Here is a 27464-nt window from a genome sequence, read left to right on the forward strand (position 1 = left end):
TGGACCTGAGAATACAAAATGAGTAGAAAGGAAGGAAGGAGAGGAAGAAGGGAGTAAATAAAAAAACGAAATTAGCGGTTCAAGCCTGAAAGTCTGAGGACATCTGGATGAACAAAAAGAAAAGCTGTCGGTGGGCGAGATTTCATGAACTTAATTTCAGAACTGTCATGCTTTGGCGATGGCAAGGTATTACCTCCAAAAGACAGTTTCTCGGTCATTACGAAGCCAGGCGGTCTGGCTTGTCGACAGGCACTGGCAACCAAGACCGGTCTTCCGTTAGCCTAAAAGCAGCGGCTCGGCGCGTGCGCAGTGTGCGCGAGCTCGTCGCGCCTGCGCACAAGACGTCGCCGCTGCCATCCTTCCCATCCAGCTCTCCAACCGCGCGGGGGTGAGTGGGCTTCCGCGACGCCCTCCGCTGTGAGGCGTTGGCGATCCCTCAGCACCCCGAGCTCAGCTGACTCGTCCTCCTTCGGCCGGAAATCCTCCTCCTGGGCCCGCGCGGGGCCTCTGAGCGGAGCGGCGAGTCCGCCGGCCCCGGTCTCTTTCCCTGGCGGCGGCGGCTTCTTCCGTAGGACAATATGTTCAAGAGAATGGCCGAATTTGGGCCTGACTCCGGCGGGAGAGTGAAGGTCAGTGCCCGGCCCGCGCCTCCCCTCCGGGAGTGGCTCTCTCGCCCCGGCTCCTCCTGGCGCGGCCTGGAGAGGGCCTGCCTGTTTCCTCTCGCGCCTTCTCGCCTCGGGCTGGAGCCGCGGTTTCCAGGCGGACGGCGAGTCAAAGCCCCAGAGGGAAAATCATGATTTCATTTGGCCCCAACTTCATGTGTCACCGCCTCCCTTCCATCCCAGACAAAAAACAAACATAATCGGTGGTGCCTGGGGGAGAGCTGGACATTGTTGCTGAGGAAAAAGCCACTTGCGGGGCTGGGAGATCCTGGCTTGCTGCTCGTCCTCAGCCAACCCAGGTCACCTGTAAAAAGGCGGTGGGGAGAGCGGTACCCACCTATTGTGAGGATAATAACAGTAGCAGATACCGTACGAAGTAAGCACAGTGAGTGGACGCTTTACCCGATTCTCTGATTCAGTCCCCACAAAGGCAGTATCACCCCCAGTATTTACAACTAGAAAAGTTCAGAAGACTTCCCCAAGTTCATGGTGTTCCTAAAGTCCCAAGGCTACAGCCAAGATACTAATCAAGGCATGCAAAGAACATAACACTGCCTGGCACATAGGGAACATTCAGTACACGATAGCTTCTTAGTTTTTAATTAAAGTGATCATAGAGCCTAACGTAATGTATGACACTGTGACACATTTCCCTCCCACTTTACTACATCCCCTGGCACATTAATTTTTTATGAGACGACCAACTGGTTCCTGATATAACACCTATTTTTACCCCTTCTGATTTTATTTACCGCAGAAAGGAAAATTTTTTATGAAAGAAATCACCCACTTCTGCACCAATCTAGTTGATCTAGGTTTTTTTTTTTTTTTTTGAGTCCTTCTCTATGTCATATTGTTTTCACATTTTATACTGAATATACAATTGTCATACACAGTGCTTTGAAAGTTTCAAAAGCTACTGAAATTTAATGGAAGGGGAAACAGATGCCAGGTAAAATTCATAGTACCATAAGGTTCATAAACATACGTTTTTCCCCACTTTTGGGCGAGGTTTTGGAATGATAAGAAAGTACTACTGAACAAAGGATTAGAACACTAGCTTTTGGAGAAGAACTTATAGAACTCTCTCTACTTGTAATCATGTTAGGTTCTAAAAGTCTTTTAAGTCCAAAATCACTTGAGATTAGGCCTGAAGTCCTCAAATGCTTTTCCACCGAAAATGGGTCCGAGTTAGTCATGTAAAACTTTAAAATTAGGAACTTATTTCTTCTCCGTGCTGATTGTTATGTGGTCTTGTAAGCATCTTTTCCCAATTTAGATAAATTTGATCCAGGTAGAAAGTCTTTTGGCAGATGAGCCCGCTTTTCATCATTGAGGAACTCCCCAAGTTCCTAGCAACACTGTAGCATTTCAGGATCTATTATCCCTCACCATGTCAGTGCTCCTTGTACTTACTCACTCGGACCTTGAATGTGAGGCCCCATCTTTGGGTGCCACAAAAGGGCACTTGCTGTGATTTTTTTTTTTTTTTAAGTTTGTGTACAAACCACTTGCCTTCTTCTGAACTAACTTTAGGCTAATAGGTATTGGTTTTATTTGTGAATTATCTAGTCACAAAGAAAAGTTTTTCCATTTGTTCACTGCTTTTCCTCATTTCTTATTAATTGTTGATTACATTGGCACAGCACTTTTCACATGTGATATATCTTGCTCTTTGACCTTCAGATACAGTCTTACTATTGAACAATTGGTCTCAAATTCATGTGCAACATTCAGCAATTTTCTTCACTTGGAATTTTTTCTATCTCCTTTCCATCATAATCTGCCTTTACACTTAACCGGATGTGATGAGAAACATGTATGTACATCTCAGACTGAACACAAATATAGCACACATGCCATCAGTCCAGGGTTTACTGAGCTTGAGTCATCCAAGTGCCTCTTTGCCATTATCTGAATCGAAATGTAGTATTTAACATTTTTGTTTAAATCAATTTTTTTTTTTTTTTTTTTTTTTTTGCGGTACGCGGGCCTCTCACTGTTGTGGCCTCTCCCGTTGCGGAGCACAGGCTCCAGACGCGCAGGCTCAGCGGCCATGGCTCACGGGCCCAGACGCTCCGCGGCATGTGGGATCTTCCCGGACCGGAGCACGAACCCGTGTCCCCTGCATCGGCAGGCGGACTCTCAACCACTGCGCCACCAGGGAAGCCCTAAATCAATTTTTTAAAGTCCCTTCCTAAGCATTACTATTTTTGAAATTGTGGGTTTGAATTGCTAGTTATAGTTACGGATTAAACACAAGTAATAAAATGAAAATGTTTGCCCTTATTCTACCTAAAATCCGCTTCCAAACTGTCTTTAATTTTTTTTTTTTTTTTTTTTTTTTTCGGTACGCGGGCCTCTCACTGTTGTGGCCTCTCCCGTTGTGGAGCACAGGCTCCGGACGCGCAGGCTCAACGGCCATGGCTCACGGGCCCAGCCGCTCCGCGGCATGTGGGATCTTCCCAGACCGGAGCACAAACCCGTATCCCCTGCATCGGCAGGCGGACTCTCAACCACTGCGCCACCAGGGAAGCCCCTGTCTTTAATTTTTGTACTGTGCTTTGGAGAACCCTGGTGTACGCTGATAAGGACATTACCATCAGGTGATGGTAAAGTTGGTGAGCGTTATTCCAGACTGCTCTTTAAAGTTTGTAAATAGAGCTTTTTCTGTTTCTTTAAAAAAAAAAGAGAGAGAAAGAAAAAAGGAACTCTCAAAGTACTCCACATGATTTAAATACACGTTTTCAAAGTGGGAACATTGTAATTAATGTGGTGTTTAGTTATTTGTGGTATTATGAAATGAGGCTAATTGTCTGGAAACGATTTGTTGAGGGAAATCCATGTTATAAGTAAACTCTAGGTTGTTAGACTGCCTGCCATTTCTTAAAACAAGCTTTCAGAGTTCTAATTCTGTTTATTTGGGTAATAATACAATGTGGTTTTTTTTGTTTGTTTTTTTAATTTATTTTCGGCTGCGTTGGGTCTTCGTTGCTGCACACGGGCTTTCTCTAGTTGCGGCGAGGGGGGGCTACTCTTCATCGTGGTGCGGTGGCTTCTCTTGTTGAAGAGCACGGGCTCTAGGTGCCCGGGCTTCAGTAGTTGTGGCTCGCGGGCTCTAGAGTGCAGGCCCAGTAGTTGTGGCGCACGGGCTTAGTTGCTCCACGGCCTATGGGATCTTCCCGGACCAGGGCTCGAACCCGTGTCCCCTGCATTGGCAGGTGGATTTTTAACCACTGAGCCACCAGGGAAGCCAATACAATGTTAACTGGTGTTGAAATTGTTTTCTTGTAGGGGGTTACAATCGTTAAACCAATAGTTTATGGTAATGTTGCTCGATATTTTGGAAAGAAAAGAGAAGAGGATGGGCACACCCATCAGTGGACAGTATATGTAAAACCATATAGAAATGAGGTAGGTAATTGTTTTTCCTAAAACTTTTTTGAAACTGTAGTTTCTTTTGCTCAGAGTTAAATTGTAATATTGTATAGTAACTGATAATAAAATTGGCCCATTGTAGAAATGTTACCAAAAAAGTTGAAAGAATAAAGTAAGAGCTGTCATCTTTCTACAATTGCTAGTAGAATCAACTTTCCAAAAATATTTTCTAATTAAAATTATGTTACGGTAAAAAGAACTAAGCTATGTGCACAGTACGTCTTCCAATCACCACACCTTAAGGTAGCCTAGTATATAATCAGATATTTCAGGAATAGTAAATTTAAGTGATAATTTGGTAATCAGAGCATCAGAAAAGATGAAAGACAAACTGCTACATAATCTAGCTGCTGGTAATTTGGTTTTGCTACTGAATCTCTAATGCCTGGAATCCAGTAAGTATATAGTGGGTATTCAACAGATACTTACTGAATGAATAAACTATTCCTCTATTTAAAACCCTTCATTCTGTATTTCAAATATCATTGTTCCAATATAGTGGAAGCAAGAAGGCAGGTGAGAATTTATGTTATCGTTGTAATCATTCGTCACCTTTTAGAAACATCTGAAAAAGCAGTTAGAGATGTCACAGAAGAGTTGTTACTTCTGAAAAGATGAAAATGGTGCCAAATAACCCAAGGGTAGATTCACAGCTTGATGGTGATAAAGGTAGTCTGCTTCAAACACTTTGAATTATATTTTACCACATGTAAGAGACTAGAATTTTGGACATACTTTTACTTTATCAAGGGGTCACATTTTAAAAATAAATTTAATAATTATTCAAAATAACTTTATAGTGTCAATTTTAAGGGTAGAAATGCTGACTTATCATTCAAAATTACTGCCAATGCTGAATACTCTTTCTTTCCATGTACCCCACAGTATGTTCAGTCACATTTAATAAATTAAGAGATGATAAATTTAGAGGTAAATCGAAAGAAGGGCAATATGCCACACATTAAACTGCCATGTAGGACAGTTTACAGTAACTGAACTCAGTGCAGCTGTAGCCTCAATTTAAAGGTGACCACTTGAATGTAGAGCTCTTGAGCTGAAGTCAAACATCTACAGGACATCAAGTAGGGATGCAACCCAAAGTTATCTTAATTTCAAGGACAAAGAATAAGGCAGTTGACTTTTGAGTTCTATTTATCTTTTCTTCATATATTCCACCAAAAGACTGAGTTAATACATGTTGAAACCAATTAAGCTTGATAATGTTGTTTTTTCTTCAGCATTTATACTATTCTCTATTAAATAAAGTTAAAAGATGAAGGAAAAAAAAACCCTTCAAAGTCCACACAAAAACTTGTATATGAATGTTTGTAGTGACATTATTCATAATAGCCCAAATGTCTCTAAACTGATGAATGGATAAATAAAATGTAGTGTATCCATATAGTGGAATATTATTAAGGAATAAAATAAAGTATTGATACATGCTACTAACACATGGAAGAAATTAGGAAACATGGCAAGTGAAAGAAGCCAGACACAAAAGCCACATACTGTATAATTCCATTTTTATAAAATGTCCATAATAGGCAAATCCGTAGACATAGAACCTAGATTAGTGGTTGATAGCGGGTGGGAGGAAGAATTGGTATGAGGTTTCCTTTTGTGTGATAAAATGTTCTCAAATTGATTGTGGTGATAGTTGTACAACTCTGTGAATATATTAAAAACCATTGAATGGTGAACTTTAAATGGGTGATTTGTGTAGTATGTGAATATCTCAATAGAGCTGTTAAAAACAAACAAACAAACAAAAAAGACACCTTCAGTGACTACCTATTGCCCTCATCATAAAGCTATCATGTTTAGAAGGCCTGCCATGACCTTTCCCTATCCTATCTCTGCAGCCTTGTCCCTTGTCTGTGTTTGCCTCATTTCTTTATATCCTACATTTTACCAATACTAAATTACTCTCAGTTTCCCAAAGGAACACTCTTAAACCTCTTCCTTTCTTCCCACCCACTCCATTCTTACTGTTCCCTTAGGTCCTAGTTCAAGTGTATTTTCTTTAGATCTACTTTCTTGATCTCCAAAGACTAAAATAGCTGCCTTTCCTATGGATTTGTACCTAATGTCCTCATAACACATGACCTAATATGCACACAACAGATTACAGATTACAGCATTGAAATGCTGATTTTCTTGTCTGCCCCCCACTTTACAGTGAGACCCTGAGGACAAGATTCTGTTATTTATCATTATAGCATCTACCAATATTGGTAGTCACTCATATTTGTAGAAAAAATGAATGAAATTATTCCCCAAATAGTCTTCAAAGATGCTTATGAAAATCTGCCTCAGAAAAAATGTTCACAAAATAATGTTAAGTGATGAAGGCAGATAGTAATATATTATTACAGTAGGATCCCAGTTAAAAAAATATGTAGATAATAAGCACATAAAAATTCCTGAAAGCAAATAAAAAGATTAATGAACATTACTATTGAGTGCAACTTACTCTGTTTTGCATTTTCCTGTTTTTCTATAATGAATTATTTTTGAAAAGGCCTCCTTCGCTAGCAGAATCCCTTTTGTGTGCCGGAACTAATGAATATGCTTTTGTGCTTCAAAATATAATTAAGGGAAGGAAGAGTTTTATATCCAACAGTTTTAGGTTGCTTAGCTTAGTTGACCTTTGTATAATATAATTTTGTTTATTGAAGTTGCTTAGTTCTTAGATTTGCTTTGGTGTATATGTTTATTTCTGTAGAAAATATTGGAAAGTACTGTTGTTATATGGAAAAATCAAAATTGATTTTGAGTATTGTCTACAGAGATATATAAAAATAGGAATGCAAAACAATGAATTAGGGACATATATTTCTATATATTATGAATTTTGAAAGAATTCTGCACAGGCTTCCTTTGTTTAAAATAAAAAACAAACCTCCAGGGTATAATTCATGTTTCTTAGAAAATTGGTTTCCATAAAATTTAAGGGGATTTATTTATTTTATATATATATATATATATATATATATATATATATATAATTTATTTTATAAAATTGGCACAGGTGCTCTGTGTATTTCCTTCCTAATTGTTATGTGTAGATGGCAGAACTAATTAATTAATTCCTCTGTATTTTAGGATATGTCAGCATATGTGAAGAAAATCCAATTTAAATTACATGAAAGCTATGGCAATCCTTTAAGAGGTACGGTAGTTTTTTAAAATTCATAATCTTATAAATTTTAAAAGAGCTAGGAAACTGTATCAGTAATTTACAATTTATAATTGTTTTATTTTTTTCTTTCTTTTAGTTGTTACTAAGCCTCCATATGAAATTACTGAAACAGGTTGGGGTGAATTTGAAATAATCATCAAAATATTTTTCATTGATCCTAATGAAAGACCTGTGAGTAATGTTAATCTCTGCAAATATAAAATGGATTTTTTAGTAATTGTGCAAATTTTACAATATTCAATAGCTTGTTATATGTTGACATTTTCATTCAGGTATACTTTATGTAAGCTTATGGCTTGGTGTATCTTGCTATGAGTTAAGGTTTTTCATTTTTAAGTGAAGTGCCTTTCAAAACTCTTTTGTTTTTCAAGTATAAAAAGAAGGGATAGAATGTGAACAGTTATTTGAAAGGAATCATGGAAATTACATGAATACTACGGCAAAAAAAATTTTAATTCATTAGTATCGTTTGGTTATTAGTAACAAACAAGTGGAGTCCATATGCTCTCTGAAATGGGAGTGTCCGGTTTTTTATAGTTAAAAGCCCTAGAAAGTCTTTTTACATTTTCAAACTGTCATCAGTACTAGCAGCTTTATCTTATACCTGGATCCTTATTTATAACCACTGACTTTTTCATTATTTGATCTCTTCAGATTGTTGCTTGGTAATGTAAAAAGTCTCTCAAAGCTTTCACTTTGACCCCTCAGCAACTTTGTGAGGCTGGTGAGATCCTCATTTTAGAGATGAGCATATTAAGGCTCAGAGATGAAGTCATGTGCTCAAAAACACAGTTAATTGTGGTGGAGCTAGTTTTTGAATCCAGGTATTTGCATTCAGACCTCACACTCCTTCCTTTACTCTTGCTTTTGACTAAAACCACTAAGCCTGTTTTATTTTTAAACCTAAAGGGTCACAACTCAGGCTCTCTCATTGCACATTTGTGTGGCTGGTGTTTAACTCCAGTTTCAGGGCTTTAATGTTCATCACCATTAATTTTCATCTTGTTAGATTCAGCTCGTTCCTTTAGCACCAAACATTGACACTTTAATTATCAGATTACATTTGTAAAACAATGTGCTTTTAAAGGATTTGGATGTCACCTGGGCCAGTGATACAGAGAATTAGTTCCTAACTAGTTGCATTAGAAATGCCTGAGGTGTTTTTTATAAGTTCAGACGTCTAGGCCCCATTCCATGGAGCGTGATTCACAGGTTTGGAGAGGGACCAGCACCCCAGGTAATTCTGATGTGCAGTAATATTTAGGACCCATTGAGGTAGACCATACTCTTCCTACATAGAAGTTCCTTTAGGCAGTCCAGTATAGCAAGAAGAGAATATTGACTTCCGTTATTAAGTGAAACATCCTATTCAGGTTTGGGGTAGTTCTAGTTTTAAGAAAGTTCTAGGGCTTTCCTGGTGGCGCAGTGGTTGAGAGTCCGCCTGCCGATGCAGGGGACATGGGTTCGTACCCCAGTCCAGGAAAATCCCACATGCCGAGGAGTGGCTGGGCCCGTGAGCCATGGCCACTGAGCCTGCGCATCCGGAGCCTGTGCTCCGCAACAGGAGAGGCCACAACAGTGAGAGGCCCGCGTACCGAAAAAAAAGAAAGCTCTACTTTATGTTAATCTTCCTTGAACTTTTTACTGATAACTATTCATACTTTAGTTTTCTTTTCTCCTGAAGAGCCATCTATAGCTCATTTAAATATCTTCCATGTGATAAGGTTTCCAGGTCTCCTACCATTCTTGTCCTTCTGGGATACTCTCACAGACATTATATTCTGTTTGACAAGAAATTATTAAATAGGAATATTTGCAAGATGTTGCCCAAGGGGTGGGATACAAAGATGAGACACTACACCTATCCTTAACCAAAGTAGTCTATTAGGGAGAATAAAGCACAGAATAGGCAGATGTTGAGAGAGAGGAAGAAGAAGTTGGTCATGTTACTAGAGCAGAGGTTCTTGTTAACTTTGTAAGATTGCTTTGAATTCATTTTATTTTGAGAATGTGCTGCCTTACCTGTCTGCCTCCTCATCTGTCTCCCCCTTCTCTCCTTCCTATCCTGCCCTCAATTGGAAAATACATCTCTGAAAGAAATCATTATATAATGTAATCTCATTATGAGACACTCTCAAAGTCTACTCTTGGGAAAGTAGGGTAATATGATCTTTTGCCTTTCTGGAGTGATTCCTTTATTGAATAGGTTTCCATATAGATCTACATAGGCCTGAGTTTTATCCCCTCCAAATTACTGTAATGTTCTTTTAGTATAATGAAACCATTATAGTTTTTGAATAGTTGGCTCTTACAGAAAATAAGTCATATGAGGTTTATTTAAAATATAAAAGAAAGGTATGGGTAACTTGTGATTTACTTCTGTTATCCAGTAACCTATTACACATCAAACCACTGTAAAAGGAATGGTTGTTTCTAAAAGCAAAATGCTAATATTGGGTTTTTATTCCTAGAAATATCTCTGGCAAGTATAGGCATTTACATTGCTCTAAGAATCTTCAAACACCACTGAAAATTAGAGACATCTGTCCTGAAATTATTCATTGCCTATATCTGCATGATTGCCTCTCCAGGTCTGAATAATAAATTTGGGAATGGAAGGCTTTATGATGTAGTTTTTAATACTTCTTAAATTATAAAAGACATGCATATAGTTTTTTTAAAAGATTTAAAAAATAAAAAGTACAAGTCTCCTGTATTAGTTTCCTAGGGCTGCCATAAGAAAGTATCTCAAACTGAGTGGCTAAAAACAACAGAAATTTATTCTCCCGGTTCTGGAGACTAGAAGTCCCAAATCAAGGTGTTGGCCGTGCTCTCTCCAAAGCCTCTAGGTGAGAATCTTTTCATGCCTCCTCTAGTTCCTGGTGGCCCCAGGTGTTCCTTGGCTTGTGGCAGCGTAACTCCAGTCTCTGCCTCCATTTTCACATGGCCTTCTCTCCCTCCCTGTCTCTGTGTCACTTCTCTTTTTATGAGGACACCAGTCATATTGGATTAGGGTCCCCCCCCAACGACTTCATCTTAACTTGATTACATCTGCAAAAGGCTCTTATCTCCAAATAAGGTTACATTTACATGTTCTGAGGTTTAGTACTTCAACGTATCTTTTGGGGGATACAGTTCAACCCGTAACATCTTCTTTCCCCCATCTCCGACCCCTTCCTCAGGAAAACCACAGTTACTGTTTTCAGTTCCTCTAGAAATTATTCCCATTCATCTCGTGTATTTAAATCCCTATGGTTGGATTTTTCAATTTTAGATAGTGCCTGTCAGCTCCTAGTGATGACAGCTGATCCTTTTTCTTCATCTTGGTTTCTTTTTTCATTTTGCTGCAGGACTTTATTCAGAAAGGATGCGAGAGAAGTAAAATTTCAGAGCCAATGCTCTCTGAAAACATCTTTATTTTTGTTTACCTCTCACTTAATTGGGTAAAGAATTCTAGGTCCCGCAGGAGGTGCACTCTCTCGTCTGTGAGTGGGGGGAAAGGAGGGAAGGTTGGCCAGCCTAGCCGCCCCACAGCCTTCTTGATTTCTGTACCTGCCAACTTTACGCTCACAGTTTCTCTGGGGCTCCACTGGGGGCAGCGGCTCCCACCTCTGATGCAGTTTTCTTCTTTAAGATTTTAGGTTATGGATTTCCCTGTTACGGTTTACCCATCTGTGTAGTCTCATCTGCTTTCTGTCTGTTCCAGAAATTTGTCAAATTATCTGCTTTAAATATGGCATATGATCCATACTCCTTACGATGATTTTAGCTAACTTTTTGGAAAATTCTTTGAGGCCTCTGAATTGGTTTCTGTACCTTCAGCATGAACTCTGATGTTTTACCAGCTAGGTTTTGTTTTGCTCAAATAATCACACATTGTGCTGCAAAGCTTTTCCTTTGATGTCTTACTGTATCTGTTTTTAAATATTTTGAAGACATATTGCTCTTGCCGAAGTGAATTATCACTGACTAACTTTGTGTTTGTTTATTATGCTACTAATGTATTAATCTTATTATTACACTAAAGAAATTAACTTGTCCTCACTGAGCATTTTAGTATTGATCATTCCTTTTGAAAGTATCAAATGTTTTTTCGCCATAGTAAGTTTGTAAACTTTAACTGTCACAGTTAATCAAATTTCACCTGTGTAAGTAAAAGAATTCATCTTAGTGACTTACCAGTTTAATTTCCATAGCTGTATCTTGTGTTATTTTTATATATAGTCACTCTCTAGAGATGCTTTGTAACTAATGTTTGCTTACCCTCTTCAGAACATACATATTGAATAGATGTGGATAAATGGTAATACCTAATAGGAAAATAAAAGTACACACAGAATTTGGGTGACCTGCCACAGTAAGTTGTAGTTGAAACAAGATCCTGAATTTGATATGTTTACTAATTCAGTCTGTAAGTCAGTTACAGAAATGATGATGTCTCATGATGATGATAAAAACCATTGCACAGATGTCATGTCTTTTTATTTCACAGGTAACCCTGTATCACTTATTAAAGCTGTTTCAATCAGACACCAATGCAATGCTGGGAAAAAAGACAGTGGTTTCAGAGTTCTATGATGAAATGGTAAGAAGGTTTTATAATGAGAGTTTTTAAAGCATTTTAAATTGTAGATTTTGCAGTTATTGGGCTTTTTTTCATTCTCTTCCATTAGATATTTCAAGACCCAACAGCAATGATGCAACAATTATTAACAACATCTCGTCAGCTTACCTTAGGAGCCTATAAGCATGAAACAGAATGTAAGTGCCATGAGTTCATAATTAATCCTGAGAAATAATGTATTCTGTAATGGTGAAAGGATTGTATGATTAGCGACTATTAAATTTTTTTCCTTAGTAGATACAGGTAAAATTTTTAGGAGTTATACAATATATGTATTACTAAAGAACAGGTAAGAAGGATGTTTTAAATAGTTCTCAAAGTAGGCCTACTTTCAAAAAGGTAAAAGACAGCCTCTGACACATTCTGAAATACTGTTTGTCTTTATTCACTAATTACATTTAAGCATAGCTTTTCATTAATCTTGCTTAACCTGTCACTCAATCACTTTCTGTTTACTATCTTTGCTAACAAAATCGGTGTGAAGAACCTTGCAGAACATAATTATACTTGAGTGTAAGGTGAACTAGTTTCTCCCTCTCTCTCTTTTTAACCTGTGACCTGACATAGTTTTATATTAATGCTGGGGTGGTGAAGACCAGAATGCCTTATTGATAGTCAGTCATGCTATCTTTTCCCTTTAGCTTACGAGGCCTCAGAATCCCCTACACATCGTTTCATGCAGCTATTGCCAACCATTTGCAGTTGTCATTCAAGATGAAATCTACTTACCAAGCCTGTGTTGACATTTATGTCACCATTTATTCGGTTTTTCCTTTGATCTTTCATTTATTTGCTTACAGTATATATTGAGCAACAATAAGATGCCAGGCATTGTTCAGAGGATAGAGCAGACAAAAGCCCTGCCCTCATGGAGCTTACATACTAGTGGAAAGAAGACAAATATTAAATAAACAGAACAATGAAGTGTGAAGTAGTGATTGGATGGCATGAAGAAAACTAAAGCAGGGGAAGGAGTGCTTTTGGTGGGAGGAGATGGTTAAGAGTTTTAAATATCAGGTCAGAGAATGTTTCCTGAAATGGTGGCATTGGAGCAAATACCAGAAGGAGTGGGGAAATGAGCCATGCAGCTACATGAGAGACGAATGTTACGTGTAGAGTGGCAGCAAGGGCAGGAACCCTGAGGTAAGAGCATGCCTGGCATATCCGAGGAACAGCAAGAAGGCCAGTGTGCCTGGAGTAGAGTGAACAAGGGGACAAGGAGTGGGACATGAGGCCAAACAAGTTATTATGGGACCAGCTAATATAGGGAGTTTAAGTTATTAAACTGAAGGAGATGGGAAGTCTTTTGTGGGTTTTGAGCAGAAGAGTGACAGTATAAGACTAATATTTTAAAAAGATCAATCACCCTGGTTGCTGTGTTGAGAGTAGACTGTAAAGCAGAAAGGGTAGAAGCAGAATAGTTAGCAGGCTATTCCAGTCATCCAGATATAGAACTGCGGGTAGTACCAGAGTGATAGCAATGGAGGTGGTGAGAAGGGGTCAGGTTCTAGTCTGAAGATAGGTACAGTAGGATTTGCTGATGGTTTGATAATAAGATGTGAAAGAAGGAGATGAACAAAGAATGACTGTTAAGGTTTGGGGCCTGAGGAAACAAACAAACAAAAATTGTTGTTGCTTTTCATAGAGGTGGGAAGTCTGGGAGGGGCAGCTTTGAGGGGAAAGATTAGGAGTACAGTTTTGGACATGATGGATGTGGAATGCCTGTAAGACATCTAAGTGGAGATGTTGAGAAGGGAATTGTACTCAAAGTCTGGTATTCAAGGAGAGGACTAGGCTGAAGATATAAATGTGGAAGTTAATGTACACATGAATTTATAAATTGTGAGGCCAAATGGTATCATCACAAGAGTAAGTGAAGATAGAAAAGAGGTTCAAAGATTGAACCCTGGGCACTCCAACATTTAGAGATTAAGGAGATGACCAGCAAAGGAATTAGGAAAGAACAGTGAGTGTGGAGGGAGAAAAACTAGGTGCACATAATATCCTAGAGCCAGGTGAAGAAAGTGTACCATGAAATAGTCATTAGCTGTGTTCAGTACCTCTGATAGGTCAAGTAAGATCAGAGCCAAGAAATAGGCTATAGCAAGGTGGAGGTCTTTGGTGACCTTAACAGGAGCAGTTGAAGGAGAATAGTAAGGACAGGAGATCAGTTGAAGTGGATCAAGAGAGAATGAGATGAGGGAGTTCCCTGGCGGTCCAGTGGTTAGGACTTGGCACTTTCACTGTCGTGGTCTGGGTTCAATCCCTGGTCAGGGAACTAAGATCCTGCAGCTGTGCAGTGCTGCCAAAAAAAAGAGAGAGTGAGATGAGAAATTGGAGACAGGTGCTGTGGACAACTCTGTCTTGGAGCTTGACTATAAAGGGAAAGTAGCCCTTGAAGCAGTAGCAGGAGCAGGATTTGGGGTCAAGAGAGCAGAGTTTTCGGGGGAAATAGACCAGTATCGTTATAGGCTGGAAGAAGCAATCCAGTAAAAGAAGGGGGGTGGGGGATGAGAAAGCAGGAGAGAAAGAGGTTGCTGTTTAACCATTGTTGGTTATAGTAGTGTTTTGTTTGTATTTTCGTGAAACCCTGACCAAGAGTTAAAAGATCTGAATACTGATTATAATTGCTACTTGGTAGTCATTTAAAATTGAAAATCACACTCATTAAAAAATTTTATGTTTCACTTTCTACATCTGAAAAAATACTTGGGCTACTTTATTATGAACATAAAACAGATATGTATATGATCACTTTGAAAAGGTAAAAAACTAGTCATATGCTATTTTAATTTGTTACTGGTCATATTCTCTCCATTATAGATCTCCTTTCTCTCATACTATGAAATGTGCCCAATTCATAGAGGAAACTTCTCTTTTTAAATTCAATACCCACATTTCGACAAAAATAATATCATTAATTCATATATGTATAATAGTAGAGACAAATGTATTTCATAAAAAGACTTTTCTACAAATTAATTTTTAACATGAAAGTTTATGTGTGGAGCTTTATAACCTTGGGAAGTTTTTATCAGTAAATTGCATGTTTTATATTATCTTCAGATTATTTTCTCAACAGTGTCAAATCCATAAGGAAGAAAAAGATAATTCTGTAAATGATATTGACACAATTGATAACTTTTGAGAAGAAAACTTAATTTAGATCATTGCTTTATAGCACTTACCAAAACAAATTCCAGTTTTATTAATTGTTTTTTTAAAGTCAGTTAAGCTGTTTAAAAAATTAGAGAAATGACTGTCCTGGCTAGTGAAGACTTTCTAAATTTGAGGTGTTAGAAGAAATCACATTGAAAGGAAGGCAAACTTGATTTTGCAAAAAAATACTTAACTTATGCATTTCAAAAGGGCAAAAAAAGAAAGATAAATTTGTAGAAAATATGACAAAGGATTAATATCTTTAAAACCCTAAAATAAATAAAATAGAATAAAATTTTAAACTTCAGTTGACAAATGGACAAAAGACATGGACAGATGAAAGAGGAGATGACTAGTAAATAGAAAGGGAAAATATTTGACCCTGCTAGTAATTTTTAAAATGCAAACCAAATAATAATGGGTGGTTATATTTGTATCAAATAAGCAAAAGGAATTTTTAATAGTTTTACCTGTTAAGGATGTGGTGAACCCTGTGTTCTATGAATTGTTTGTGTGAGTAGGCCTTTTAGGAAAACAATTTGGGAATATTAATCAAAGGTCTAAAGAAGATAGGTATACTTTTACCAGTTTGGGAGCATTATACTCAATATTTGGTAATAATATCAGTTAGCTTTATTGAGTGCTTACTGCTTCTACTCTTGTAAATCTGTACATGTATAAACTCATTTACATACAATAACTTTATTAGGTAATCCATTTAGAAAAGGAAACTGAGGCACAGGGAGAGTAAGAAACTTGCCCAAGTTAATGTGAGTTAGTGGTAGAGCCAGGACTTTATCCTAAGCAGTCCTCAGAACTTAGGCTCTAAAAACATAGTAATATTTTTAGATAGAGTAATAACCAGGATAGAGGTTGCTCATTATAAAATTTAAAACACATTAAAAGTGTATAAAGATGTTTATACTGGTAAACCCATGGAAATTTACTTAAGTACTAATGATCTAGCTTTTAATAGAAATTGCTTCTACAAGGGATAATTAAAATGATAGTGAATGCTTGAAGAGAGTTTACATGTACTAGATAAGTGCTTTGCATTTCTTAATTTACTGAATACCCTTAACAACCCTAGGAGGAAGGTACTACTGTTAGCCCATTTTCTAGGTAAGACCCTAGAGCATAGAGATTTGATATCTTGCCCCAAATCACTCAGCAAAGCCAGGATTTAAACTGAGACAGAGTGTGTGCTCTTAACCGATAAACTGTTTTATCTCTTTGTAAAAAAGCCTTACAGGGACTTCCCTGGTGGCACAGTGGTTAGGACTCTGCGCTCCCAATGCAGGGAGCCCAGGTTCTGTCCCTGGTCAGGGAACTAGATCCCACATGCATGTCTCAACTAAGAGTTCGCATGCCACAGCAGAGGAGCCAGCCTGCCACAACTAAGACCCGGCGCAATCAAATAAATAAATAAGTAAATATTAAGGAAAAAAAAAAACCTTACAGTCTATTTTTCTAACCAGTAAGTTACATTGGCTTTGCAAAAATATTAATTCTTCTTTGGATTGACTTACTCTAAATTGAGGCTCTATTTGGAAATTTAAAACAGAAATTTTATCTATATTTATATGTACATGTATATATATATATACACACACACGCACACACACACATATATATATATCTTTTTTTTTTTTTTTTTTTTTGGCGGTACGCGGACCTCTCACTGTTGTGGCCTCTCCAGTTGCGGAACACAGGCTCCGGATGCGCAGGCTCAGCGGCCATGGCTCACGGGCCCAGCCGCTCCGCGGCATGTGGGATCTTCCCGGACCGGGACACGAACCCATGTCCCCTGCATCGGCAGGCGGACTCTCAACCACTGCGCCACCAGGGAAGCCCCATATATATACTCTTAAATGTATGTATAAGCATTTGATATATTGGAAGCAGAAAACCAGAACAGGCTAAAAGAAGTTTTTAAATGTTTTTCCCTATCATCTCATTGGTAATTAACCCAGTTCTTTCAGTATATGGTACCCTTTGCAGTCTCATGATTTGTCAAAAATAAAGTATAGTGACTAAATCAGACCACAAAAATCTGTATCTACAGTGCATGCTGTCCTCTGACAAATGAGTTAAATCAGGTCTTCCTGAGTAGATTTAAAACTACCTGTTACAGTCATATAGGACTCCTTGTTGTTTCCCAAATCTCTCTGTACTCTTTCCAAGGCCCACTATGTCCACTTCATCTACCTAATTCCTTTCTCATTCTTTAAAACTCAATTCAGATTTTACTACTGCCAAGAAGCCTTCTTTGATATACACACACACCCTTTCCCCTTGGTATGTCATAGCGCCCTATGATTACCTCATGACACTGTAATGCATTTTTCTTTCTTGTCTATCTCCTACTTCCGTATCCCACCATCTCACAATGTGCCTTTCACTCCATATATGTTTTATAATTGATATGGAGAGAGAGGGGGAGAGCAAGGGGATAAAAATTTCTGCATAGTAAAAAAGCATTGTCAACAAAGTCTAAAGACAGACAAGCCATGAAAAAATATTGTACTCAAATCACAAATGACTAGCTTCTTTAATGTATAAAGAGCTCCTGCACATCATTTAAAAAGACTGACAACCAGTAACTAAACAGCTTCTGCAGAGCAAAGGAAACCATCAACAAAATGAAAAGGCAACGTACTGAATGGGAGAAAATATTTGCAAATCATGTATCTGATAAGGGGTTAATATCCAAATATAAAGAACTCATACAACTCAATGGCCAAAAAACGCATACAATTTAATTAAAATTGGGCAGAAGAACTGAGTAGATATTTTTCCAAAGAAGACATGCAGATGGCCAACAGGTATACGAAAAGATGTTCAATATCACACATCAGGGAAATGCAAATCAAAACCACAATGAGATATCACTTCATGTCTCTTAGAATGGCTACTATAAAAAAGACAAGAAATAACAAGTGTTGGCAAGGATGTGGAGAAAAGGAAGCCCTTGTGCAGTGTTGATTGGTGCAGCCACTATGGAAAACAGTATGTAGGGTCCTCAGAAAAATAAAAGTAGAGCTACCATATGATCCAGCAATTCCACTTCTGGATACGTATCTAGGGGGCTTCCCTGGTGGCGCAGTGGTTGAGAGTCTGCCTGCCGATGCAGGGGACACGGGTTCGTGCCCCGGTCCGGGAGGATCCCACATGCCGCGGAGTGGCTGGGCCCGTGAGCCATGGCCTCTGGGCCTGCGCGTCCGGAGCCTGTGCTCCGCAATGGGAGAGGCCACAACAGTGAGAGGCCCGCATACCGCAAAAAAAAAAAAAGTAATCATGGATACGTATCTGAACAAAACAAAAACACTAACTTGAAAAGATATATGCAACTCCATGTTCATTACAGCATTATTTACAATAGCCAAGACAGGTAAATAACATAAGTGTCCATTAACAGGTGACTGGATAAAGAAGAGGTGTTATATATATATATATATGTGTGTGTATGTGTGTGTGTGTATATATATATATATATATATATATATATATACACACACACACAGATGCATACACACACACATGCATATATACACTATGGAATATTACTTAGCCATAAAGAAGAAGAAATCTTGCTGTTTGCAAGAACATGGATGGACCTTGAGGGCATTATGCTAAGTGAAATAAATCAGAGAAAGACAAATACAGTATGGCCTAACTTATATGTAGAATCTTAAAAAAAAAAAAAAAAAAGCTCACATACAGAGAATAGATTGGTGGTTTCCAGAGGCGGGAGGTGAGGGGTGGGCAAAAAGGTACAAACTTCTACTAAAAAGTAAGTCCTGGGGATGTAATTTATAGCATGGTGACTGTAGTTAATAATACTGTATTGCATATTTGAAAGTTACTGGAGAGTAGATCTTAAAATTTCTCGTCACAAGAAAAATATCTGTAGCTATATGTGGTGACAGATGTTAACTTCAGACTTACTGTGATGATCATTTTGCAATATATACAAGTATTGAATCATTATGTTGTACACCTGAAACTAGTATATGTCAATTATACCTCAATTTTTTAAAAGGGTGGTGGGGAGAGCCGATAACCTAAAAGAAAAATGAGCAAAGGAAAAGCAGACAATCCATAAAAAGAAAGGGAGGAATGTCCCCTAAACATATTGAAAGATTGTCTGCCTCAGAAGTAATAGAAATGTAAATTAAAACTATTCTGAAATACCATTTTTAATCTTTCAGATTAATAACTAAGACCAAAAAGTTGATGCAGTAGGGAAATAGGTGTACAATGCTAGTGAGATTATAAATTAAGAGGACCTCTAAGAGTCACTTGGCATTCTTCCAGATTTACAAGATCAAATGTCCTTCAATTACTGTTTACTGGAATTTAGCCCACAAGTGTACCGAAATGATTACGCGCAGCATACACGTTATAGCATTGTTTGTAATAGAGAAAACTGGAAATACTCCAAGTGTACATCAGAGGGGACAGATGAATGAATTATGTATGTCTATTCAATGAGGTCCTCTGCAGCCTTTGAAAGAATGAGACAGCCCTGTGATATGGAATGAGCTTTCAGATGTAGTAATGTTAAGTGAAAGAGGGTGCTGAGCAGTGTGGATAGTGTGACACCACTTGTGTTGGGGGTGAGGAGAAGTCACACTTAGGTGTATGCTCGTCTCTGAACCAATTATTTCTGGAAAGATACCAAGGAAACCTAACAGTGATTATCTCTGGGAAGAGCGCTGGTTGGTGGGGGACAGGGGTAAAAGGAGGCTTTTTTTGTTTTTGTTTTTATTGGAGTATAGTTGACTTACAATGTTGTCTTAGTTTCAGGTGTACAGCAAAGTAAATCAGTCATACACATATAAAATGGACACATTTTTTCCATTGTCTACACTTTTCAGCCTTTTAATTTTGTATCGTGTATGTACTACCTGTCTTCAAAAATAATTTAAAAAATAAAAGCAATGAAAAATTACAAAGAAAAATATGGATTGTTTTGGCAATGTAAGAGTTTACCTGTGTTACAAAATATATCACAGAAAGAAAGCACCAGCAGTGAGGAAAATAAGGACACATTGCGTGTTTTGTTTTTGTTTTTTTATAAATTTATTTATTTTATTTATTTATCTTTGGCTGCATTGAGTCTTCGTTGCTACGTGTGGGCTTTCTCTAGTTGCAGCGAGCGGGGGCTACTCTTCGTTGCGGTGCTCGGGCTTCTCATTGCGGTGGCTTCCGTAGTTGTGGCGCACGGGCTTAGTTGCTCCGCGGTATGTGGGATCTTCCTGGACCAGGGCTCAAACCCATGTTCCCTGCCTTGGCAGGTGGATTCTTAACCACTGCGCCACCAGGGAAGTCCCACATTGCGTGTTTTTAATGCGCTAGATGCTTTAGGTATATTACTTAATCCTCATAAATCTTCTGAGCAATACGAAGTTTTAACTGTATCATATAGAAAGAAGAGATGAAGGGAGACTTAGAGATATCAGCATTCAGCTGTTAAGGGGCCAAGGGTGTATTTGAACTCAAGTCTTTCTGATTTCAATGGTTTTGGTTTTTTTTCTTCACCAAACCACACTGCTTCCAATTAGTGATCCTTTTACATTAACAAAAGTACAACTGTGCCTCAATAGTCATCAGCAGCAATTACCTGAAATGTCCACAAGGTGGAAATGTTGGATGATAGTAATCATTTTTCTCTGTAAAACTTGATGCTACACTATCCAAGTAGAATAGTTAAATCAATAGTTAAATAGTTATAGTTTAATAGTTAAGTAGTTAAATCAGTCTATTTTGCAGTAATGATATTTTTCTTTTGTAATTTGTTATGTAGCCAGCTAGAATGTTTTAAATATTCAGTAATAATAATAATAGTAGTTAATATGGCTTTTTATGTGCCAGACAGTATTCTTTTTAAATCTTTTAAACAAATAATATTATGAGGTGTTTGCTATTATAATCTTCATTTTAGCAATGAGGAATAGAGCACAGAGATAATAAATAGCTTATTCAGAGTGGCACATCTAGTAAATGATAGAGCTGGAATTCAAACCTAGACACTTATTGATATCATCTTTTTGAAAAAAGATACAGGTTTGTTTTACCAGTGTGATTATGTAAGTTTTACCTGTACATAAATTTAAGAGTACTGTTTTTAGGAAACTCTTTATTTTTTTTGCGGTACGTGGGCCTCTCACTGTTGTGGCCTCTCCCGTCGTGGAACACAGGCTCCGGATGCGCAGGCTCAGCGGCCATGGCTCACGGGCCCAGCCGCTCCGTGGCATGTGGGATCTTCCCGGATCAGGGCACGAACCTCTGTCCCCTGCATTGGCAGGCGGATTCTCAACCACTGCGCCACCAGGGAAGCCCAGTAAACTCTTATTAGCTGGATGTTTCTTGGACTGTATACTCCCTCATTTCCAAATCAAATTAGGAAATTAGACATCATTAGGAAATTAGACATAATTTAAGACATTATGTCTTAAAATGTTAACTGTGAATTAAAATATTAGTGGTCAGAATTTCATTCTTAGTGGTAGAAAACATCTTAGATCCTCTCTGGACAGTTCAGACTTTCTTACCCACCCCCCTGTGTCTAAAGTTACATATCTTAAGTTGTCTGCATTTCATCATGAAAACATTGGCCTAAGGAAATGCCACATTTATTGCTCTATGAACTATCTTGTACATGTGAGAAAAATGAAATAAATCAGTAAAAGTGTATGTTTTCTTTAGTTGCAGAACTTGAAGTGAAAACCAGAGAAAAATTAGAAGCTGCAAAAAAAAAAACAAGCTTTGAAATTGCAGAGCTTAAAGAGAGATTAAAAGCAAGTCGTGAAACTATAAATTGTTTAAAAAATGAAATCAGGAAACTCGAAGAAGATGATCAGACAAAAGAAATATAAACAGTTCTGAAGAGAACTCGATAGTAAGTGAAACTAAAAATAAGGTGGAGTTTAAAGGAGAGATAGACTACAAATGCTGCGATGTTTCTTAGAGGAGCTGCACATATAGTTGTCAGCCATAGATTTCTCAGCAATGGGGTCAAAGTATTTGTACTTTACAAGCAATCTTTAATGTAAAATATATGTGTATAATGCTGTATAGGCATTTTATCAACCCATTTCGGGGTAGTTCTGTGATACTAAGCACAATTTTAAAACATTTTTATTGCATTGTATGTATAGCTTATCCTTTTGACAGACATCAAAATTTCATTATAAAGTATAACTTGTACGAATTTTGTACTTCCCTAGTAGTTAGAATTTGTGGTAAAATTAATGTGTGTATTTAATTTCTTAAGTTCTTACCTGCCCCCATCCCAACTCTTTTGTATCTGATGTGCCCACTGCCCAATAAGCACTCAATAAATGCAGTTTACAGATGCTGTTTCTGCCTCTTGATGTGTTTCTTCGCCTTGAAGCAATTCGAGCTCTCTCATTACAATTAATGTGTATCTCCATAATATTGTGACCATGCATCTCTTATTTGCAGTCACTGTAGCATACAGAAGCTCTCTGACAGCCAAGATCATATCTTAAGTATTGTTCTGCCTAACTCCCACAGTGTCATTAGTTTTCACATAGAACAATATTCAGTCCTTCATGCATGTTCCAAAGACATATAGTAGGGGACCCCAACCCCCCGGGGCCACAGACCGGTATCGGTTTGTGGCTATTAAGAACAGGGCCAGGGCTTCCCTGGTGGCGCAGTGGTTGAGAGTCCGCCTGCCGTTGCAGGGGACGGGTGTTTGTGCCCCGGTCTGGGAAGATCCCACGTGCCGCGGAGAGGCTGGGCCCGTGAGCCATGGCCGCTGAGCCTGCGCGTCCAGAGCCTGTGTTCCGCAACGGGAGAGGCCACAACAGTGAGAGGCCTGCGTACCGAAAAAAAAAAAAAAAAAAAAAAAAAAAGAACAGGGCCACACAGCAGGAGGTGAGTGGCAGGCTGGCGAACGAGCAAAGCTTCATCTGTATTACAGCCGCTCCCCATCACTCACATTACCACCTGAGCTCCACCTCCTGTAGAGCAGAGGTGGCATTAGATTCTCATAGGAGTGGGGACCCTACTGTGAACTGCGCATGCGAGGGATCTAGGTTGTGCGCTCCTTACGAGAATCTAATGCCTGATGATCTGAGGTGAAGCTGAGGCAGCCCCATCACGCCCAGATGGGACCATCTAGTTGCAGGAAAACAAGCTCAGGGCTCCCACTGATTCTGCATAAAGGTGAGTTGTATAATTATTTCATTATATGTTACAATGTAATAATAATAGAAATAAAGTGCACAATAAATGTAATGCGCTTGAATCATCCCAAAACCATCCCCACCCCATCCCCAGTCCGTGGAAAAAGTGTCTTCCGTGAAACCGGTCCCTGGTGCCAAAAATGTTGGGGACTGCTGACATATAGGGTGCAGCTGTGCATCAATTTCACATAATACCCCTAATTTCTCTACCTTCTCCTCAGGCTGTCCTGTTCAGATCCACATGGTGAGTCCTCTATTTTTGACTCATCTAATTTGAACATTAGTGGTACTTAATTTTTAAGGCCATGTTGGCTGACCCATCTTGGCAACCTAGGAGCAACAATAAGTAGGAAGGTATTTTGGAAAACATGTAATATTAACATGTTACAAAGCTCCTAAAAATGGAAACCACGCATATGCCTAATGCAGATTCTATGCCTTCTACATAGTGATAACTAGCCACTCTAGTACTTTAAGATACTTTTAATCTATCTGCCCTGGTGGATTGGTTAATTTTTCCTTTGTTGCTTTATTTTCTAGGTTGTGACATTTATAAGCATTATGGAGGTTGGACAAAGCTGTGGTCTGAGATTTCTGCCAGGGGTTCTCTAGGGGGTTGGAGATGGCACTTCTAATTGTGCTAGGCATCATTCAGCTCTCCCCTACCTCTTACCCCAATTCCCACATTATAGGGTAGGGCTTGGGGATAGATCAGAAAAAAGAATGGGGGAAAAGTCCCATTCTATTGGGTTCGCCAAAAGGTTCATTAGGTTTTTTCCACAAGATGGCTCTAGTAGCACTTACTTGTCTTTAACTTCATTTGAAACCATTTTGTTAGATTGTATGTGACAGCTGTCATATCAGCATGCATTTAAAAGACATCAAGATTGGTGAATTTTTGTGTAGCCATTTTAATGTTGAAGATGGAAGGAAAAAAACCAACATTTTCAGCATATTATGCTCTATTATTTCAAGAAAGGTAGAGGGCTTCCCTGGTGGCGCAGTGGTTGAGAGTCCGCCTGCTGATGCAGGGGACATGGGTTCGTGCCCCGGTCTGGGAAGATCCCACATGCCACGGAGCGTCTGGGCCCGTGAGCCATGGCTGCTGAACCTGTGCGTCCGGAGCCTGTGTTCCGCAACGGGAGAGGCCACAACAGTGAGAGGCCCGCGTACCGCAAAAAAAAAAAAAAGAAAAAGAAAGGTAGAAACGCGGGGACTTCCCTGGCAGTTTAGTGGTTAAGAATCCGCCTGGCAATGCAGGAGACACGGGTTTGAGCCCTGGTCCAGGAAGATCCCACATGCTGCAGAGCAATTAAGCCTGTGCGCCACAACTACTGAGCCTGCGCTCCAGAGCCCAAGAGCCACAGCTACTGAGCCCGTGTGCCACAACTACTGAAACCCGTGCACCTAGAGCCTGTGCTCCGCAACAAGAGAAGCCACCGCAATGAGAAGCCCGCACACCACAACGAAGAGTAGCCCCCACTCGCTGCAACTAGAGAAAGCCTGCGTGCAGCAACAAAGACCCAATGCAGCCATAAATAAATAAATTTATTTAAAAAAACCAAATATGCAAGATATATACAAGGATGTTCACTGCACTATTGTTTACATATCAAAAAATTGGAAACAAGGTAAATGCCCATCAATAGGAGCTGCATAAATTATGCTATGATATAGTGATATGATGGACTCCTCTGTAGTTGTCAAAGTGGATAAAGCACATCTGTATGCTCTGACATGAAAAAATACCTGGATTATACTGGTTGGTGAGCAAGAAAAAGGCACTTTGCAAAATAGTGTTCATGATTCCGTTTTTTTGTAAATAATATTACATTAGTGTATATAGAGAAAGCATGACTTGGAGGAATTTTCACCCATCTTAACAATAGGAAAAGGAATTATGAGGACTGTCAGTATCTACATAATGTGTGTGAATGTTAGAATTTTTTACAGTAATAGTGCATTTCATTTGCATTAAAGAGAATTTTAAAATAGTTTAAAACTTAAATGAAAAGGAAAAACTGATGTCTTTTGATTATCAGAACATTGCCTCCGATGAACCAGACCATTATGAAGTGTCATGTGACAGTTCAGAGAAATGAAATGTGACCTGTGAATGATGTGAGAAGCTGATGGGCCAGGACTTCTGGAATTTTATTGGAGGGACTTATGGGTAAGATCCTTGCTCTTCAGTGCATCATCCAGTGAACTGGGATCATAATCCTGATGTAAAAATAGGTGGTGAAAGGTGTGGGGTTTATCTGACTTCTGTCCCAGTCTGGACTCTCTGATCTGGAATTTTAATTACTTTTAGTTATTTTTAATTAAAACAATGTGTAATTAATTAACCAACTAGATTACAGTAGCCTGTGTAATATGCCCCATGACATCCCCAACTCTGGGTAGCTACCCCCACCCCAATCTGATTACTTTCTCACTTTCACTGGCTACCCACCCTAGCTTACCTGCTCTCTGTCCCCTACCAGGCTTCATTGCTCTTCAGTAATTCCTTAGTGAATTCCTCATCAATGCTGTTTGAAAATTCCCAGTCCACTGAATCACCACTCCCCTTATTCACTAAATTAATAGAGTCGTAAAACTGAAAGGCAGCTTATTCAATTCCCTCATTTGATGAGGGAGTAAAGTCTTGCAGATATTAAATGACTTGCAAAGTCACACAGTCCTTTGGGGCCAGAGATAGAATTTGAACTCAGCTTTCTCTGACTGAGCAGTTATGGTATATCACTGTACGGCTCCACCAAGGCTTAGAGAAGAGCGTGTGAATTGGCAGGTTACTTGGGGAAAAGCTTTCCAAGGAAAAAGGAATCTGTAAGTTGCAGTGTGCTGTTATTGATACAGTCAAATCTCTATCATCAAAATTTTGGTTTATTCTCCTTCCAGTTTATCTGGTCAAATCATGATCTCAAAATTAATGAGAATTGTCACCCCTACTTGGTTTCATTACATGCATGAATTGAAACCACAAGTCTATTTACTCTTATTATGCACATCAGCAGATAACCTCAGTTCTCATGTCATTGAAATCACAGATGCCATTCAAATTGACCCTGTAAACTTCTAGCTGTACAAAGTTTCTCTTTGTTCTCACCAAATCCTGCTTTCTTTCATCTCCCTAATATTCTTCTCATCTGTGGTTCTGGTTTCAATTTATATGATGTATTACTGCAAATTTCTAATTAGGGTAAAATCACATTACTTTCCTGAGCCTCAGTTTGCTTCAGTGAATATGAGTATGCTACCCACCTCATGCAATTCTGTTTAAGGTAAGTGAAATAGTACATGTAAAAGCACTTTGAATGGTGGGAATAAAGAAGATAATAATGCTAGTAGCTGCTCATAAAAATCCTCAACAAAATACTAACAAACTGAATCCAGCCACATATAGAAAGGATTAAGTCATCTCATCACCAACTGGGATTTATTCCATAAATACAAGGTAAGCTCAACATATAAAAATCTGTGTAATACAATTATGGGCTGAATGGTGTTCACTCAAAGTTCATATGTTGAAGTCCTAACTAACCCCCAGTACTTCAGAATGTGACTGTATTTGGAGATAAGGCCTTTGAAGGGGGTAATTAAATTAAAATGAGGTCATGAGGATGGGTCCTAATCCAATATGACTGGGTTCTTGTAAAAGAGATTAGGAAGACCATGTGAAGACACAGGGAGAAGATGGCCATCTGCAAACCAAGGAGAGAGGCCTCAGAAGAAACCAATCCTGCCAACACCTTGATCTCAGACTTCTAGCCTCCAGAATTATGAGAAAAATTTCTGTTGCTTAAGCCACCCAGTCCATGGTACTTTGTTATGGTAGCCCTAGCAGACTAATATGTATACCATATTAATAGAATAAAAGACAAAAGCCACATGTGATCATCTCAATAGATGCAGAAAAAGCATTTGACAAAATACAATACCTTCTTAGGATAAAAACTTTCAACAAACTAGGGTTATAAGGAAACTTCCTCAACCTGATAAAGGGCATTTATGAAAAACCCACAGTTAACATCATACATGATTGTGAAAGACTGGATGCTTTCCCCCTAAGATCAGAAACAAAACAAGGATGTTTGCTTTCACCACATCTGTTCATTGAGTTACTAGAGATTCTAGCCAAGGCAATTAGGCAAGAA

General features: G+C 38.7%; 1 protein-coding gene across 2 annotated transcripts; it reads left to right on the plus strand.

Annotated features, from left to right (window-relative positions):
- Positions 1-578: 578 nt before the first annotated feature.
- On the plus strand, positions 579-22043 carry YEATS4 (YEATS domain containing 4; the record flags this gene model as incomplete). 2 transcript variants are annotated; one of them, XM_079715336.1, is made up of 7 exons in its annotated part: positions 579-629; positions 3957-4076; positions 7209-7275; positions 7382-7476; positions 11798-11890; positions 11979-12066; positions 21800-22043. In XM_079715336.1, 7 exons carry the CDS (start codon positions 579-581, stop codon positions 21967-21969), a joined length of 684 nt encoding a protein of 227 aa, XP_079571462.1. In that variant the 3' UTR covers positions 21970-22043. The 2 variants fall into 2 exon arrangements, with proteins under 2 accessions (XP_079571462.1, XP_079571463.1); XM_079715337.1 differs by lacking the exons at positions 7209-7275; positions 7382-7476.
- Between the last annotated feature and the right edge of the window lie 5421 nt (positions 22044-27464).

The sequence above is a fragment of the Hyperoodon ampullatus genome (assembly GCF_949752795.1).
Source record: "Hyperoodon ampullatus genome assembly, chromosome: 11".
NCBI lineage: Eukaryota > Metazoa > Chordata > Mammalia > Artiodactyla > Ziphiidae > Hyperoodon > Hyperoodon ampullatus.